Source organism: Ornithorhynchus anatinus, chromosome X1 (assembly GCF_004115215.2).
Source record: "Ornithorhynchus anatinus isolate Pmale09 chromosome X1, mOrnAna1.pri.v4, whole genome shotgun sequence".
In the NCBI taxonomy this organism is placed as follows: domain Eukaryota; kingdom Metazoa; phylum Chordata; class Mammalia; order Monotremata; family Ornithorhynchidae; genus Ornithorhynchus; species Ornithorhynchus anatinus.
Window position 1 is genome coordinate 104,979,405 of NC_041749.1, and position 17,934 is coordinate 104,997,338.

Sequence of the window (17,934 nt, forward strand, 5' to 3'; positions counted from 1 at the left end):
ACATGATGTCATTCTGTTTCCTTCTAGAAACTTGTACCACGGGACTGCCTTCAGGCAATGATACCACCTCCATCTTCCCGCAAAAGTGAGCCCAGGGATACAGTTCTGACTCCCCCATGCATCTAGAAAGAGGCTGTTAGACTGGTAAAGCACTTCTAGTCTAACAAAAACTGCAAGGAGGAGTTTCTCCATAATGCAACCTTATCACCCAATGACCCAACAGTTTGGAGACTGAGATCCCTCCTGGGGAACAAGCAGGGGCCCAGCCCTGAGAGATCCAGGGGATGGTTCTGAGGACGTGAGTGCAAACTTGAAACTCAGCCAATGTCTTGTCTTCAGCTTCAGGAGCAGTGCAGGGCTGCTTCCTGCATCCTTCTGCTTGCCCTTTAGCAATGCTTGAAGCACTAGGGCAAGACTGCGTTCATGTGAGGAACGTTAGGGTCGGCGGAGACTCTTTGCCTTTGGGTGAGCACACTAACCCAAATACCAACCAGCAGTTTGGAGTGAACTTCCCCTTTTAGCAGTTCTTCTCCGGTTCCTTGCTGTCTCTGACTACCACATAGGGCAACCCAACAGGCCAGGAGTTCTTGGGCCAGTAGTGGATTTCCGAAACGAACTGGGGCATCTCGTAGTGGGCGTCGACACAAGCCATCAGGGCAACGCTGTGAGGGAAGGTGATGCTGATGAGCACGTGCCTGGCAAGAGAACACGCTTGGAGTTAGAGGTGCCCTGACTGCCCCCCAACCCACATTGACAGTATCCTTTCCGCTCCTTCCCCACACGTATCCCAGATTTCAGGCTTCCTTGCTGCGGGTCACCTTAAAATAGTGCCCCAAGGCCTCGGACCCTTGCTCTGAGCCCAGGTCAGACCAGATGTGACTCTATCTCCTAGTCCCAGCTTGCACCTGGCCCGGCTGGTGAAGACAGCAGTGTGGCCTGGCCTGGTGGAGAAAGTAACTAGATGGGATAGGTGGAGAATTGGGTTTCCAGCTCCCCCATGGAACTTGCTGGACACCCTTGGACTCACAACGGAACATCTCAGATTCCGGCCCCCAGATCTGTGAAGTGGGGATAATCATTCATGGAAAGGCCTCTTCCAGATCCCTCTGTCTTCTGGCTAAGTGCAGGGTGAGTTCAGCTCCAGCAAACAGCACGTTTCAGCCGACATTTGGGTCAGTAGGGCCTGCACCTGTAAATATCAGGAAGGCTCTGGGGGAGAGAGGGGATGTACAGAGAGGTCCTGGGCTATTTATTCCCTCCTATCTCACCAATCTGGCAGAGTAAAAAGTGGGGTGCTGGTACAGTACCCTGTGAGGGACACCAGAGTGACCCATCTGGATTTTGCCAGCACAATGAGCCAGATTACTGGGCCTCTCCACCTTCTTCCCTACTTGAAGCACCTTTTTTGCACTGGCCCTTCCTCACACCTGACCCTCTCACTCAGGCAGCTTCTACCTCTTCCTTCCTTCCAGACTACCATCTCCCTAGCCCCAACTTCAGCAGCAGGCCACACAGGACCTGAAAGATTGTTCTCCAGAAGGAAAAAATCCTCGGGGTTGCTCTCACCAGATGCTGTGAAGGTAAAAGAAGCTGATCCTTTGCCAGAAGGCACACAGTAGCCGATCACTCAGCCAGCTGACCACAGCCAAGAACCACCAGGCCACAGATACCAACGCCAGCCTCTTCAGTTCAGCGCTGCTAGTCCTGGAGAATCATCAGGGAACGGCGGGGTTAGAGGGACCGTTGGGGAAGCATGGGCCTGGGACAGGTGCGGGCCTAAGAACAAATCCCTAGAGGCAAAGAGGAAACCTCCCTCCAGCCCCAGCCTTTCCTGTATGGAGTCATATCAATGCCCCCCTCCCCTTCTCTTCTTCCTCTTCCTCCTCCTCCACCTCCTCCTTCTCATCATCAATCCTCCCTGGACTGGCCAAGGGACGGCTACTCTCTCTCAACCATTAGGATAAAGTGAGAAAGAGCTGGAGGCTGGGTCTCCATCCCAGACCAGAACCAAAAGATGAGGGAGATTTTGAGGGCGTCAGACAACAGACCCGGGCATTAAGGCAAGGCCTACAATAGCAAGTTGTCTGGATAATTCAGGCCTTCAAAATGCATTTTGCCATTGTCTTGTTTTGTTCTGTTTTGCTTTGCTGCCTGTTTCTCCCATTTAGACTGTGAGCCCGTTCTTGGGCAGGGATTGTCTCTATCTGTTGCCAAATTGTACATTCCAAGCGCTTAGTACATTGTTCTGCACATAGTAAGCACTCAATAAATACTACTGAATGAATGAATTACATGGATATGGCAGGCTGAGGAAGAGATAGATGAGTTCTCTGCCCTCAAAGGAGAACCAATGAAGTGACTGCAAATCGCATGTGTGCGGCCAGGCTGGAAACACATCCTAGGCCGCACGAGCTAATAATAATGTTGGTATTTGTTAAGCGCTTACTATGTGCAGAGCACTGTTCTAAGCGCTGGGGTATACAAGGTAATCAGGTTGTCCCACATGAGGCTCACAATCGTCATCCCCATTTTACAGATGAGGTAACTGAGGCACAGAGAAGTTAAGTGACTTGCCCACAGCCACACAGCTGACAAGTGGCAGAGCTGGGATTCGAACCCATGACCTCTGGCTCCCAAGCCCATGCTCTTTCCACTGATCCACGTTGCTTCTCACGAGCTCTGACTTAAGTCCGGGAACCACTTTGCCCCTTAGGATCCTTATGTGGAAAATGGAGGTGACGATACACTCCTGGCTTCTTCTATTGAAGAAAGGAACTTGAAATCCCCCACCGGGTAGGGTAAACCATGAAGGAGGGACTGGAGAGAAGGGGAGGATGAGAGAAGATGGAGGGAGATGGACTTGCCACGCTCAAGATTTCCCTGGCCTAAGCAGGAGTCTCCGGTAGAGGGAGTGGAAGCAGAGACGATGGGTGGTGGGAGGGATAGGGTGCATATTTCTTCTGACTGACGGTCCAGCCAACCTATCCAGCTGCCTGTTTACAGGGCCGGGTGGCTTGGAGTGGGAGTGGCTGATGCGAGGGAGGGAGTGGAGTGCAGGGAAAGGGGGGGCCAATCGGGAGGGGGAAGGAATCTCGGTTTCTCCCGGAGGGAACTGAGAAGCAAAGGCTCGTGGCCCAGTACTATTTCATCATAGATCTCTGTTATGTGTAGGACTGACTGAACTACATAAATGAGTGTGGGTTGGGCAAGTATGTAGGTTTTGTGTATCCCACTGTGTGACCTCTGTGGGTTTTTTTGTTTTTCTGTTGGTGTTTTTTAATGGTATTTGTTAAGTGCTTACTACGTGCCAGGCACCGTACTAAGTGCTGGGGGAGATTCAAACTACTCAGGTTGGACACAGTCCATGACCTACATGGGGCTCACAGTATTTAACCCCATTTTAAAGATGAGGTAACTGTAACTTAGGCACTGAAGCACAGAGAAGTTAAGTGACTTACCGAAAGTCACACAGCAGAAAAGTGGCGGAGCTGGGATTAGAACCCAGGTCCTTCTGACTCCCAGGCCCGTGTTCTAGTCACTAGGCCACACTGTGTGTATACGTCTGACTGCTTGTCAGCTCTGAGTGCAGTGGGGTGAGGTTTTTGTTTGTGTGTGTGGCATTCGTTAAGCAATTACTATGTGCCAGGGACCGTACTAAAGCACCTAGGTAGATTCAAGTTAATCAGGTTGGACAGAGTCCCCGTCCCCAGTAGGGCTCACAGTCTTAATACCCATTTTACAGGTGAGGTAACTGAGCACAGAGAAGTTAGGTGATTTGCCCCAGGTCACCCAGCAGACAAGTGGCAGAGCTGGGATTAGAACCCAGGTCCTTCTGATTTCCAGGCCCATGATATATCTACTAAGCCATGCTGCTTCTCCTCTGTATGGGTTCTGTATATGGGTTCTGTACGTTGGGGTTTGTGAGTTCTGTGTGTGTTTGTGTGTATTAAGAAACCTGAGACCATGCACAGTGCCATTTGGCTCAGCCGCATGTTCTGCCCAATCCAAAACTCTGCCTCTGACAGTGGCACCACGTGACGGTTGCCCAGCCCCCACCTCACAGTTAGGGATGGATCGTCCAACACCCCTACCTTCCCCCTTTACATCTCCAATTTGCCCTCTAGTAAGCCAGCATGGACCCCCTAATCCACAAATGTATGCCGGTAGTTTTGGAAAACCAGGCCTAAGAGCCTAAGAGTGAAGGATGTCCCCTCCCCTCCAGACCCACCCCTGCCCAGCCCCCTCTCCCCACTCCCTCCAAACTGTGAGCCTTACTTTCTGTATTCCAGGGCGACAATGTAGAGGATGTGCAGGGCGATGCCATTCAGCACGTAAGCGTTGACCGTAGGCCGGATGAAGGAGAGGAAGGTGCTCACCACTGTGGTGATCAGAACCACTCGGGTAAAGCGGGACCTGAAGGAAAGGGCCAGAGGGAGCCAAGAAGGTTTCTCTGTTAGGGGGGCTCAGGTTGAAGCCACCCTGTCATCATGCCCAGTAGCTCAAGAGCAGCCAGGAGAACCCTACCCGGCCTAGTACTCAGCCAGCTCAACCTCACTTCCTGGAGGGGAGTGAGAGACAGGGTGCACTTGTGAGCTGCACTGTGCATGCACAGTTGTTCTTTTTAGCTCCTGGGACTTTTAGACCCAGAGGGCACATGGAGATTTCTGATCTGTGGTAGCACAATGGTGCCAAAGTCCCTTTCTTTTCAGGGGGCCAGGTTTCCCCCATTTTAAGAAGGCCCCAAATGGAGAACAGAGAAGTCCATGCAAGGATGGCCTGGCCCAGCTGGGGCCTTGTCTTTTTGATCTCCTTTTCCTGGTCCCTGATCAGGACTTCAGAGCCAAATAATATCCCCATGTCACACCCCTGGGGCCCTGGCATGGAGAGAGCAGGAAGCTAGGGTTAGAGGGAAGAGAATAAACTGATGCCATTGTGATGCAGCAAGCTGACCCCATCCAGAAATGAGCCACAAGTACCCCTCATTTCAGTCCAAAGAGCTCCACTTGTGCATAGTTTCTCTAACTCCCCCACCCCTCGCTATATCGCAGGCATCCCTCTCTCTCTGTGGTTCCCATTCTGTTCCAGCTGGAGTAAGCTCTCCTTTTCCCTGACATGATGAGAGGTCAGAGCTTATAGCATACACACAGTGAGCTATAGAACCCTGAGCCCTATAGAGCCAAGGCGGAAGTGGGGAAGGGAAAAGGAGGAAAAGCCAGAGGAAAACCAAGGAGGCAAGAAGACTGGGGCCTGAGAACCTGAAGCCCTCAGGACATCTTGGGGAGAGAAGAGCCAAAGAGCTGGCCTCTGGGGAGGGAGTCTGGCCACCGAAGGGGCAGAGACAGAAGTGTGGAGGTTGGGACTGAGGAAAGAATGAGGAGAGGGACTCAGGCACAGACTAGAGGTCTCTCCTAGTCTGATAGGCTTGCAGTCTCAGGTATTTTTGCTGATCAGACAGCCTTTCCTCTGGGAGAACAGCCCTCTTTCTGAAGGAAATGCTATCTACTCTTCCTCTTCTGCCCGGCTCTTTCATGTTAGAGACCTGAAGCACCTGAAATGTGTTTCGCCCACCAATAGGAAGCTCGTTGGTCTCTGGGTTCTGGTCTTCCCCAGCACCCCGTAACCCAAGAGGTGGGGGAGTAAAGGCTACATCTTTGACTTGGCTTAAACAAGCCCCCGGGTTCTTCCCAACAGTCCACTGGCCCTGCTGCCCCGGAAATTGAGAGATGGGGGGACCCAAGAGGCCCCTCTATGTGCTGACAGGTACTGCTGCTGCTGCCCTAGGGTCACCAGAGGACAGCATGAGGGGTCTGGGCACTTTCCCTGTTACAGCTGCTTCCATACTCTGCCCCTGCCAGGGTGAGGTGGTCAGAAGTTGGTAGGGGTCAGTGGAGCTTCCACTGCCCATCCAAGCTCTGCAGTCAGCATGGTACCTGTCCTCCTTCAAAAACGCAGGGAAATAACTTCGTGGAAGCCAAATGCTGTAGCCGGCTGCTAACAGCCAGAGGATGGCGATTTCATCTAGAAGCTGCCCCAGGAAACTGAGTGTCATGTGGAAGTACACAGAGAAGACGCCTAAAATAAGCAAGAATGGTGACATCAGAATCCAAGATCTGCTCCCTACCCTTCTCCCTCTCCTCCCCTGCCTGTCCCTCCCACCAATCAGTTGGGAAAAGTCCAATGTTGTCATGAGTTCGGAGGCAGCCATCTCGGGGTTTTACAGGGCCGGGCCCCAAGATGAATCAGACGCCGTCTTCCGGAGGAGGATTGGATGATTTCTCTCCAGAGAACAAGGCCACTAAATTCAGCTCAGCTTTCAGACCCTGCTATGGCCTGTCCAGAGCCAGGTTCCAGAGTGTTTTACCTGGTTCTGCTAGGGTTCCTATTGTGCTAGTCAGTGAAACATATCAAAATGAATTGTTCTACTTGTAAATGGCATGAAATCGGGGAGATGCGGGTGGGCATGGGAGCATAATTGGGATTTACCTGCAAAGCTGCATTAATGAAGCTTCACAACCACCTGAGTCAGAAAGAAAGCTTCCTTCTTCTCCCCATTATTCTCATAGAAAACCCAAACAGGGGCCTGGGATGTGTTACTTGCCCAGGCAAGGGGAATCAATCAGAACTCCTGAAGTAATGGGAAAAGGGAACAACTCTTCTTTCTCCTTTGGCAGGAGGCTCCAGAGCAGGGCTGGGGTTGAGATTGATGGTGAATCAGACACACTAAAGATATGGTCTATTTTGAGAAATGGCCCACCAGAAAGATCTGGTCTGGAAGACACTGGAACCTCAGCTTGGAGGCAGAGGGTTGGACCAGAGCAACACCATCAATGATATCACTGTCACTGTCGAGCCCCAGGATTGACTGAGGCCCACAGAGTGTTCAGCACTGTGCTAAAGCACTTGGCTGGGGAGAGGGGGAGACAGACGGGGGAGTCTCCGATACTCTTCCAGTCCAAGGGACGTAGGATTCTCCATTTGGCACAAGGCCTACTCTGATAAAGAACCCTGAATTCCCTGCCTCATTCACCGGCTCATTAGATGCAATTTCGGTGTGGGGAGGGGGAATTGTGCAGCAGTCTACCTACAGCTTGGGGTCTGAGAATTTTTTTAGTCTCCAGACCCTCAGCCTTGAAAGAGTGTCCAGGGGACATTCAGGGGTACTGATCCCAAGGCTCCCAAGGCTAAGGCCTCTTAAAGGTCACACACATTCACGAGACCTGGATAAGATTGGTTGGAAATTTTGCCTGCGGAAGAGGAATCCAGGAAATCAGTCCAGCTGACCTTGCTTACTTCTAGGCTCCTTATCAGAGCTGCAGGCACAACCACCAATCCTATAAATGCAAACTGCGCAGAAAATCCAGTAAATGTAGTTTCTACTGACCTGAAAGCCTGGGGTGGGGATGATTTAGTGGGGACATGCTGTTGTGTATAATACCCCCCAAAATGTCAGGTTGCAGTACTGGGTTCCTTCTCCCAAGCCAGGTCTGCCTGCAAGTGGCTAGCTGGAGAAGTTCTTGTCTTCTGGGACCCCAAGAACCTACCTACTACCATGAAGAGCATCCAGACACAGTGCACGTACAGGGAACGCTTCTGGGCATATGGATGCAGGAGGTACATCATGAGTGGCCCAAAGATGAAGAACGTGGCATTACTGATCTGCAAGACACTAAGCCAGCATTAAGCATTCCCCCTAAAGAGGTCACCAAGGGATTTCTTTAAGAGTTGGACAGGCATCCATCTATTTGGGCTGGACAAGGTGTAGTCCAGTTTTGAGCCAGGGACCTGGGCAAGATGACCTTCCTGATTCCTTCCCAACCTGAGGAGATTACATCGAGACCATTCCCCTTGGAAGGGTCCCCTAAAGAGACCCCATGGCGAAGGACTTAGAAACCTATGGACACCAATTCTGGACCCCTCGGCACCCATCCCAGGACAAAAAAAGCACCAGTCACTCTTCCTCTGGTCGGACGGTCTTCTGGTAGCAAGGTATGAAAATGCAATTGGAAACACCCAGAACAAATGCCATTAGAGGTGATTTCCCAGCAGGTAAAGACCCTTGCTGCTGGGAGGGTGGCTGAAGAGAAGCAGTGTGATCTAGTGGAAAGAGTCCAGGACTTAAGAGTCAGGAGACTGGGGTTCTAGTCCTGGCTCACCACTTGCCTGCTGTGTGACCTTGGCAAGCCAATTAACTTCGCCTCAGTTTCTCATCTCCCTCCACCCTAGACTGTGAGCCCCATGTGGGGCAGAGATTGTGCCCGATCTGGTCATATTGTATCTGCCCCAGTGCTTAGTACAGTGGTTAGCACAGTGCTGGACACAAGAAAATACCACAGATATCATTAGTCTTAAGAGAACGATAACCCACGGATGGCGAATGGCTAAGGCTTGAATCTCAGAACGAATCTCAGATGATTTTAGTATCATCGGAGTGCATCTGTGGTAAGGCAGGGAACCAGTTCGTTGTTGACAAAGGTCGATATGCCTATTGCCAGCTGGATTTTCAGGTTCAAGGACATCCGGTCCATAACTCAGAACAAGCAATTCCAACTGACTCCAAAGTAGAGCCCCACAGCACGGCCTGACCTGAGATGGGTGAAGTTAGTTTGGAGCTTCATGTGGAGATGATACGCTACACCTAAGGAGTCACCCATCCTGCCTCCAGTTTGTACCTGCAGAGATGCCTTGACCTTGGGTTCTGTGAGCATCTTGAGTTCCTAAACTTGGCTCCGAGCTTAGACAACAGCTTGGGAACAAAAACTGCCTGTCTTGATCAAAGCCAGACTAATAGTGACTCTCTTCACCAAGCCCAAAAGAAAAGGAAACCAAAGTCATTTGGGACATCTTGGTCTGAGTAGGGAAACCTCTGAGCTCTGGTTCGCTCGTAGCCTTGTGCATGTCTCACTGCCAGTATGCCTGCCCACTCTCTTCAAGTTATCCCACCTCCTAATCAGTCAGAGCTCTCCTCCTTCCCACCGAATAGCCAATACCTCCACTTGCCTTAGTCAGATTCACCACTCGCTGCTCTAGAGTGATAAGGCAGGTCTGGAACCCAACTTCTCCCAGCTTGCAGATCACCCTTCTACAGGGGACTCCAGCAGGAAATGTTCTTGTTCTCCAGCCCAGGCAACAGGGCTAGAAGGTTGAACTTGGTTTCCCCTTCTTCCAGCCAGCCCTACCCATACTACCCATTTTCTTTGCGGTGATGGCCCATTCCAAATAGGTGCAGGAGAGAACTGTCGCACCAAGGATGGAACGAGATCGGGGCTGGTAGCTGTGTGTTTCTGCTGGGATTCTTCAGCCCCGACTTGCCAAGCTCAGCCATAAAATCAGCACATGGGCCCAGCACACCCCCCACCCCAGTGCCATCTGTATTGGGAGAACACCCATTACTGGCCAGCTCTGAGAAGTAACCACTGACTGTAGGTTGGCCTTTTCAGAGGGTGGTGCTGCAGTGTCCACCGTCTCCACCACATCTGGTCGAGTTGAAGCAGCCAGACTTGGCCACATACCACAGAGGGATCTTGGCCCTGGGGCCAGCCTGCTGACCCTCCTTTCCCGAGAGTCTCTGGATCAGGCCCAATCTCCAGATCCGTTTCCAACCTGTATGGGGCTCCCTCACCCCCATTCCATCACCCCCCTCCACTCAATTTACTGGACCCCTGACTGATCTCTCCCCTGCCACAGGAAAGGAGCCAGGGCTGACCTAGGGTCCGGCTTCCCTGCAACACTGGTGATAGTGCAGACTATGGCCCCACAGCCTGCTGCCATACAGACTCCAGTCCCAGAAAGAATACGTTTACCTGATGGGGGCAGCAGGCAAATTCTCATGGGATTCCATTCCCCACCGTTGGGTGACAGGGAGCTGTGGTCTGGGCAGGAAGTTGGTAATATGGTTCCCAAGAGAGAGGCAGTAAAGGCTGCTGCAGCTGAAAACCCCGAGAGTCCTGGGGATGCCAACAGACAACCTCTGATCTTAGTGTCTGGGGCTCAGTGCCACACACACACACACACAGGGCTGTTGGGCCTTTTAAATAATGATGATAATAACCATGGTGCATGTTAAGCACTTACTATGTGCCAACCACTGTACCAAGCACTGGGATAGATACAAGATAAAACAATTCAGACATAGTCCCCATCCCACATGAAGGCGAAGGAGAACAGGTATTGAATCCCTGTTTTACTGATGAGGAAACTGAGACACAGAGAAGTGAAGTCATTAGCCCAAGGTCACACAGGAGGCAAGTGGCAGAGCTGGGATTAACATTCGGGTCTCCTGAGACTTTCAGGCCCATACTCTTTCCACTAGGCATGCTGCTTCTCTTGTCCTTATTGCCCTCAACCTACCTTCTAGCAACTTTTCCAGATCAAAGTCCTGCTGGAGGCATGAGTACTCGGACTGGCCTAAGCTGAACATCTGGGGAAAATACAATCAGTTTGATGGAGCTCAGAGGGACACTGCATAGCAAGCTCGAGATCCAGGCTCTGCTTTCCAACTCCTTTAGGGGTTCCACCATTTACCTGGGCCCCAGGATGGGTCTAGGCCCTCCATAGAATCACCCAGCAGGACAGGACCCAACTCAGTTCCAGGGGGAATATCAGAGCCAGACCACTCTGGGCCAGGCTAAGGCCCACAGAGCCCCTTCCTTCCTTCCTTCCTTCCTTCCTTCCTTCCTTCCTTCCTTCCTTCCTTCCTTCCTTCCTTCCTTCCTTCCTTCCTTCCTTCCTTCCTTCCTTCCTTCCTTCCTTCCTTCCTTCCTTTCCTTCCTTCCTTCCTTCCTTCCTTCCTTCCTTCCTTCCTTCCTTCCTCCCTTCCTCCCTTCCTCCCTTCCTCCCTTCCTCCCTTCCTCCCTTCCTCCCTTCCTCCCTTCCGTCCTTCCGTCCTTCCGTCCTTCCGTCCTTCCTTCCTTCCTTCCTTCCGTCCTTCCTTCCTTCCGTCCTTCCTTCCGTCCTTCCGTCCGTCCTTCCTTCCGTCCGTCCTTCCGTCCTTCCGTCCTTCCTTCCTTCCTTCCTTCCTTCCTTCCTTCCTTCCTTCCTTCCTTCCTTCCTTCCTTCCTTCCTTCCTTCCTCCTTTTTCCCCCATTCCCCCCCTCCCTGCTTTTCTCCCTCCTTCCCTTCCTCCTTCCGTCTCAGGTGCCAAAGCTATAGATCCTAGAAGAGATGGGAATGGAGATACTAGGGGAGGTGGGGGAAATCTCTGCTGATTGAGCCCAGGGCTAGACTCCCCATCTGGTTCCCTTGGGGAGTTCTCAGCCTGGTTGCAAATTGGAGGTTTGCCCACCTCATGCTCTTCCTAGCAATGCCAGTGAGAATGCACGCCACCCCCCCAACTCTACCCCTCCCCCCCAGGGGTCCAAGCTCTGGGACTAGAAGAACAAGATCCGTGCCACCTGGGCAAAGATCCAGAGGAGGTGGCAGGGTGGGTGAAGAGTTTGCACAACGCATACCCATACTGCCTACTCCTTGTGCCTTTACCCCTGTTTTTCCAAGAGCCTTCCCTCTGCAAGAACCAGACCAGTGGCATGGGACACCTCATCAGTGTGACCCTCAGGAAACAGAGAAGCACCTTGGTCTGGGTCTGGGTCCGGTCTCCTTGGGCAGGGAAGTGCTGCCATTCTGGGAAGTGCAGATCTGGATAAGGACAAGACAAGGGGCTCTAAAGTCTTCTTCATAGGTTATTCCCCAAATGAAGTGGCACCCTTAAAGTCCCACCCATGCTTGCTGAGTGGCACACTGGAACAGAGTAGGGATGCTGCCTCTTTTAGAGGGTTTCCAGGGGAAGTGGACATCCCACTGGTCCTCACCGGGAGAATGAAAGTTCTACAGGAGAGGTTACGAAGGTCTAGCTAGGCAGTCGGATGAAATATGCTGAAAGCGGAGGCCCTTTGGAAGTTCGCTATGATTCTGGCTGGGGCTGCCTCAGCTCCTGATTTCAGGGATGGGAAGGGCATGGGGAAAACCCCTCCCCATAAGTGCCTGAGGTGATCTAGAGGTGGGTAAACTCTTAACCTTCTGTGGTCCTCAGAGGCCTGACACCTCAACCTGCAAAATCCCAGCAGGAAACTAGGGCACTCTGACTTTCATAGCCATCAGAGAGGAGGTAACCGCAGGGTTGGGGGTTACGCTGAGGAGTCAGCAAGTCAAATGGATCATTCCTCAGGAGGTTAGATGGCTGAGGAACAAGAGGTCACAGTCCTGGCTTCTGGGATCAGGCCAGCTCCCTCAGAGAGTTAGGGGAGCCAGACCTCTGCAAGAGTACGCACCCCACCCCCAGGCCTGAACATTCCAGATTTCATCTCAGCTGGCTGAATGTCCCAGTCCCACAGTCCCCTCCCTTTCTTCCCCTTTGACCCCTTGGGCTTCCTGGTCACTCACCGTGTTATAGAACTCGGCCACCACTTCTGAGTGTTGGAAGTTGCTCTCGCACCAGTCGATCTCTGAACTCTGATATGCTAGAATGCTTGCCATCCTTGGGCTCCCTTGGGAAAAAGAGAGGCTGATGAGCTTTGGGAGGCATAGGAGTGGGGGCCGGGAGGAGGAGGAGGAGGAGGAGAAAGCAGAGGAGGAGCAAGAAGAAAAACCTGCTTGTCCTGCTCTCCTACATCTTCCTGTGGACCTGATTGCACCAACCCCTTTGTCCAAGGCATCCCGGCCGGGAAGAGGAGAGGCCCAGGCTGGACTGTTGAATCCCCCTGAAGCAAGAGCCGAGGAAAGGTAGAAATCCCACTCAGGAAGAGGCCGGGCTCCCTGAGGTCCTCAGAGGCCAATGGACTTACAGATAGGACCTCGCTCAACGTCAGGTCCCAGCCAGCAGAGCCCAGCTCCATCACTCCTCCATCTCGGGGCTACTGCTCCAGCTACTGGACATGGACGATGCCAGGCCACCCCCACCAGTTGTTATTACAGGGACAACAAGATACCCAGCTTAGAGAGTTACCTGGTCCCTCGGAGGGGTTTCTTGAAACCCTAGAGTGGTCTGGTGGGGCTGTGTTGGTGGAGACAGGTTTGTGTTTTACTAAGTGGGAGAGGGCATGTGCTCAGCATCTCCCTGGACCCAGAGAACTCTCTGGGGCGCTTTAGAAAAGAGCATTAACTCTCTCAACCAATTAGTGTCCCAGAGTTGTGATTTTCTCAGGAATCCCCTAGTAGCCTGAAAGGGCAACTGCAGCTTGAGGAAACACCAGCAGCCCCTGTGCTATTTGGAAGAAGTTTACACCCAGAACAACCTTGCCCCACCAAAGTGCAATAATGGGAAAGGCCCACAGACCCTACCCTGTGGTCCCAGGTAATCCTGGGTTCCTCCTTTGGCTTTTATTTACTCATCCCAGTTTCTCTTTTCCCACAGCTCTCGGGCCTTGCTTGAAACTTCCACATTTAGCAGGAAATGACCAACAGAAGATTAAAGGCAGAAGGGAAAGGGAGTCCTGATTCCCCCTATCAGTCAATGGTATTTACTGAGCATTTACTATGTGCAGGGCACTGAACTAAGCACTTGGGAGAGTACAACAGAGTTGGTAGACATGTTCCCTGCCCAAAGGAGCATTCAGTCTAGAGGAGGAGCTTGCAATCTCTCCTCCAAAACCTCATCTCTTCTCCACTGCACCTCTTCCATTTGAATAATTATGCTTCATAAATGCCTCTGTACTGGAGACAGAGTGGCCACGTGGAAAGAGTCAGAAAACCCGAGTTCTCAACCCAGCTCCACCACTGGCCTGCTGTGTGACCTTGGGCAAATCACTTAACTCTCTGGGCCTCAATTTTCTCATCTGTAAACTGGGGATTAGAGAGATTGCGAGTCCTGTGCGGGACAGGGACCAACTATGTCTGATATCATCTTGTATCTACCCCAGTGCTTAGCACATAGTAAGAGGTTAATAATGCTGTAATTATTATAAATGGCGATGGCAGCAATAATAGCCCCCTCTACTCCTCCAGCTTCCTCATCCAAACACTGCAGCCTCTTAAAAGTTCTGCTGAGAAAACTCATCATAAACTCCCACATTGACAGATTAGGAAACTACCTTAGAGCCTGCAAACAGCCTAGACTACTATATCAACTTTCTCACAGGACTCTCTGCCTTCTGTCTCTCCCCTTTCCAGTCAGTCAATCAATTAATCAATCAGTGGTATTCACTGAGCACTTACTGTCTGCAGACCACTGCACTGAGTTCTTGGGAAAATACAATACAATAGATTTGGTAGACAAGATCCCTGCCTACAGAATAATTGTATTTTTTGAGTGCTTACTGTATGCAGATCACTACACTAAGCACTTGGAAGAGTACAGTATAACAACAGAGTTGGTAGACACACTCCCTGCCCACAAAGAGGTTACACGAAGTGTTTATTCAGTCCACACTTCACTCCATGGCCCTGACCATTCTTCTAAAATGTCATTCTGTGCACATCTCCCCACTGTTCAAAAACCTCCAATGGTTAGCCATTCCTCTCCACATCAAGCAGAAAATCCTGACTACGAGCTTTAAGGAACTAGTCAGCTCTCCCTCTCCTACTTTTCCATTCTCTTTTCCCACTACACCCAGATCACACTCCTCTCAAGCTATTCTACTCATTGTGCCTCATTCTTTATTCTCCTGCCTCTGACTCTTTGCATATGGCCCTTCCTCCTTTGTGGAACTCTCTCCCCTTTGAAATCTGCCAGACCACAGCTCTCCCCATCTTCAAAGTCCTCCGGATATTACATCTCCTCCTGGAGGTCTTCCTTGCTTAAAACACCCCCTTTATAAATCGCATCCATCCAACAACCTCCTTTAGCACTTATGCATCATAGGGGAATAATTGTAAATTAATCTATTTATCCTTCCATACTTTGACTAGCAACAGCCAAAGCATCTGTGAAGGGCTTTTATGGGTCTGTCTCCACCTTTAGACCGTAAGCTCCTTGAGAGCAGGAATCATGTCTTTGACTCATTGGACTACCCCAAGTGCTTCATCCATTGCTCTGCTCCCAGTAAATGCTCAATCAGTATCTCTGATCAATTGAATTGAGTCTAATTAAGCCAAGCTGGGAGAAGACATTCCCCTGGAACTCCTCTTCTTCAATTTTCTCCCCATCCCTGCCTCATCTGAGAGAGAGAGTTGGGACAGACATTGCTCGGCAGTGCTGGGAATTCAGTCATCTATCTCTGCAAGGCTGGGCTTCTGCCTCAGCTCCTGCCCACCTCCAGTCCCTCCTTAAATGGCTGAGCCACCTAACCAAGCCTCTTAACCTTTCTGCACTTCCTTGACTTACTTTGCTCACTCGTGGAGGGAAAATGGCACCTGCCGCACAAAGAGAGATGGGAAACAGAAGACGGTTTATCCGCACATATGTTCCAGTCATATGGATGAGGAGATTTCCAAAACTGAGGTTGGAAATTTGGTGGTGTTCTTTCAGGGGCTTGGGAAAGACACCTTGCCTCTCCACTCTGATGACCAGATTAAAGAAAGCACAGTTGTTAATGTTCTGGCTTCTGGGCAACCTGAACCCTACTTAGCAAATGAAGAATTTCCTGAACTGCAGAAAGTTGCACCTATCCAAGCAGGTTCAGAGCTTCTGGAAGAGAAATAGAATGCCTGGGTTTTAGATCTCACCCTTCCTGCTGGCTAAAGAGGTTTCTCTCTCTGCAGACCTCCTCCTCTCACTAAATAATAATAATAAAAATAATTATAGCATTTGTTAAGCACTTACTATAGGCCAGGCACGTACTAAACTCTGGGGTGGATACAAGCAAATTGGGTTGGAGACAGTCCCTGTCCCAGGTGGAGCTCACAGTCTCAATCCCCATTTTACACATGAGGTAATTGAGGCACAGAGAAGTGAAGTGACTTGCCCAAGTTCACCCAGCAGACAAGTGGCAGAGCCAGGATTAGAGCCCATGACCCCATGGTCATTTCTCCCAACCCCATGCTCTACCCATTACACCATGCTGCTTCTCTAAGAGACTCTCTGAGACTTTTTTAGTCTCTAAAGAGACTATTACTTAATGATTGATTGTTATGCTGAACCCCTGAAGGAGGAATTCAATCACTGGTGATACTCACCTGGTCCCTGAGCTGAGTCCTAAGGAAAGAAGGGCAACGAGCCTTGCTTTGCTGCAGGAAGACCCAAGCCTCTGACATCTCAGACCAGGAGAGAAGGATGCCCAGAGCCAATCAATCAATCCATCAACCAACAGTGTTTACTGAGCACTGACTGTGTATGTGTAGAGCACTGTCCTGAGAGCTTGGGAGTATCCAATCCATTAGAGTAGGTAGGCCCCAATCCCGTTCCAGAAAGAGTCCAACATACCAGCCCTCAGAGAAAGCCAAATGAAAGGGAAATGTGACAAAAGTCAAGCAGCAGCATCACAGATCTGCATCACTCACCGTCAGGCATTGCCAGCACCTGTTGCTCCTCCTGGGTTCGGGCTCTGCCTTGCTTGGGCCAGTGCAAGGACCAGCCAGGCCCAGGGAATGCAGAAGCTGACAACTATTCCCAGGGAAGGTGCTGTGGCTCCCCGAGTCCAGTCCACCTGCCTTGCTGCTCTCCCTAATTGTGTGCAGATAGCTCAGGGTGAGGCAGCAGCCACCAGGTAGGGAGCAGAGGCACTGGAGCCACCCACACGAGGCTTCCAGGGAGGGACAGAGCCCAAGCAGCCAACCCCACCAGAGTTTCCTTTGCTGGAAGAATTGCCCTTAGGGAAGTTTAGGGAATGAGGTACAGTGGGGAAAGCATTCCCTCTCCAGCAGGGAGGAAACTCTGTGTCTTCTGGGTCCTGGTTGGGCCCCCGCCCTAGCCTGACTGACCGAACGAGACTGACGGGGGTGGAGGGGTGAGGGAGTCACCCGCCAACCCAGTGGGTGTGTCCCGCCAGCCCTTCCAGCCCTTTCTCAGGCTTGGATTGGTGCCCAGGGAAGACTGGTCTTCTTGTAGGTCTGGGGGTGACTCTGTTTCTCTGGTACAACAGGGCCCTTCTTGAGGTGGGTACTATCTTCCCACCCAAACTCTATCCTCCCCCTGTCTTTCCCATCACTGTAGACAATATCACTCTCCTTCCTATCTCACAAGCCCGTAACTTTGGCGTTGTCCTAGACTCCTCTCTCTTGTTCCACCCACGTATTAAATCTGACCAAATCCTGTCAATTCTCCCTTCACAACACTGTTAAATCTGCCCTTTCCTCTCCATCCAAACTGCTACCATGTTGATCCAAGCACTTATCCTATCCCGCCTTGATTACTGCATCTGCCTCCTTGCTGACCTCTCTGCCCCTTGATTTTCCCCTCTCCGATCCATACTTCACTCTGCTGCCCGGATCATTTTTCTAAAAAAAGTGTCTCCCCACTTCTTAAAAACCTCCAATGGCTGCCCATTCACCTCCGCATCAAACAGAAACTCCTTACCACCGACTTTAAAGCACTCAATCAGCTTGCCCCCTCCTACCTCTTCTCACTGATCTCCTCCTGTAGCCCAGCCTGCACACTTCACTCCTCTAGCACCAGCTGACTCGTTGGACCCCAGTCTTGTCTATCTGATTGCTGACTCCTTTCCCACATCCTCCCCATAGCCTGGAATTCTTTCCCAGTCCTTATACGCCAAACCACCACTCTCCCCACCTTCAAAGCATTAATCACACCTCCTCCAAGAGGCCTTTCCCAATTAAGCCCTCTTTTCCCTGGCTCCCTCTCCCTTACAGATTGTCTAGACTTGGATCCCTGACCTTTATTTGATATTTGCCCCGCCCTCAATCCCACAGCACTTATGTACCTATCTTTAAATTACAAGTTATAAATCACTTATTCATGTTAATATCTGTCTCCCCCTCTAGACTGTAAACTCACTGTGGGCAGGGAATGGGTTTGCTATCTGTTATATTGTACTCTCCCAGTACTGTGTACATAGTAAGTGCTCAATAAATTCAATTGCACCAGAGACAGTGAAAGTGTTGTTTTTC

At 51.1% G+C, this 17,934-nt stretch overlaps 1 protein-coding gene across 1 annotated transcript; it reads right to left on the bottom strand.

Annotated features, from left to right (window-relative positions):
- Positions 1 to 293: 293 nt before the first annotated feature.
- ACER1 (alkaline ceramidase 1) lies at positions 294 to 12,468 on the bottom strand. Its single transcript, XM_029052251.2, has 6 exons — positions 12,376 to 12,468; positions 7,542 to 7,656; positions 5,931 to 6,072; positions 4,276 to 4,413; positions 1,567 to 1,704; positions 294 to 695 (listed from the first exon to the last, which is right to left on the bottom strand). Exons 1-6 carry the CDS (start codon positions 12,466 to 12,468, stop codon positions 518 to 520), a joined length of 804 nt encoding a protein of 267 aa, XP_028908084.2. The 3' UTR covers positions 294 to 517.
- Positions 12,469 to 17,934: the final 5,466 nt, after the last annotated feature.

Excerpts from the sequence above, each read along its gene's own strand:
- ACER1 (XM_029052251.2), bottom strand. The coding sequence starts at position 12,468 with ATGGCAAGCATTCTAGCATATCAGAGTTCAGAGATCGACTGGTGCGAG. Across the intron at positions 6,073-7,541 it reads GATGCTCTTCATGGTAGTAG|GCGTCTTCTCTGTGTACTTC; the intron begins GTAGGTTCTTGG and ends TGCTTATTTTAG. Across the intron at positions 1,705-4,275 it reads GTCGCCCTGGAATACAGAAA|GACTAGCAGCGCTGAACTGA; the intron begins GTAAGGCTCACA and ends ATGATTCTCCAG.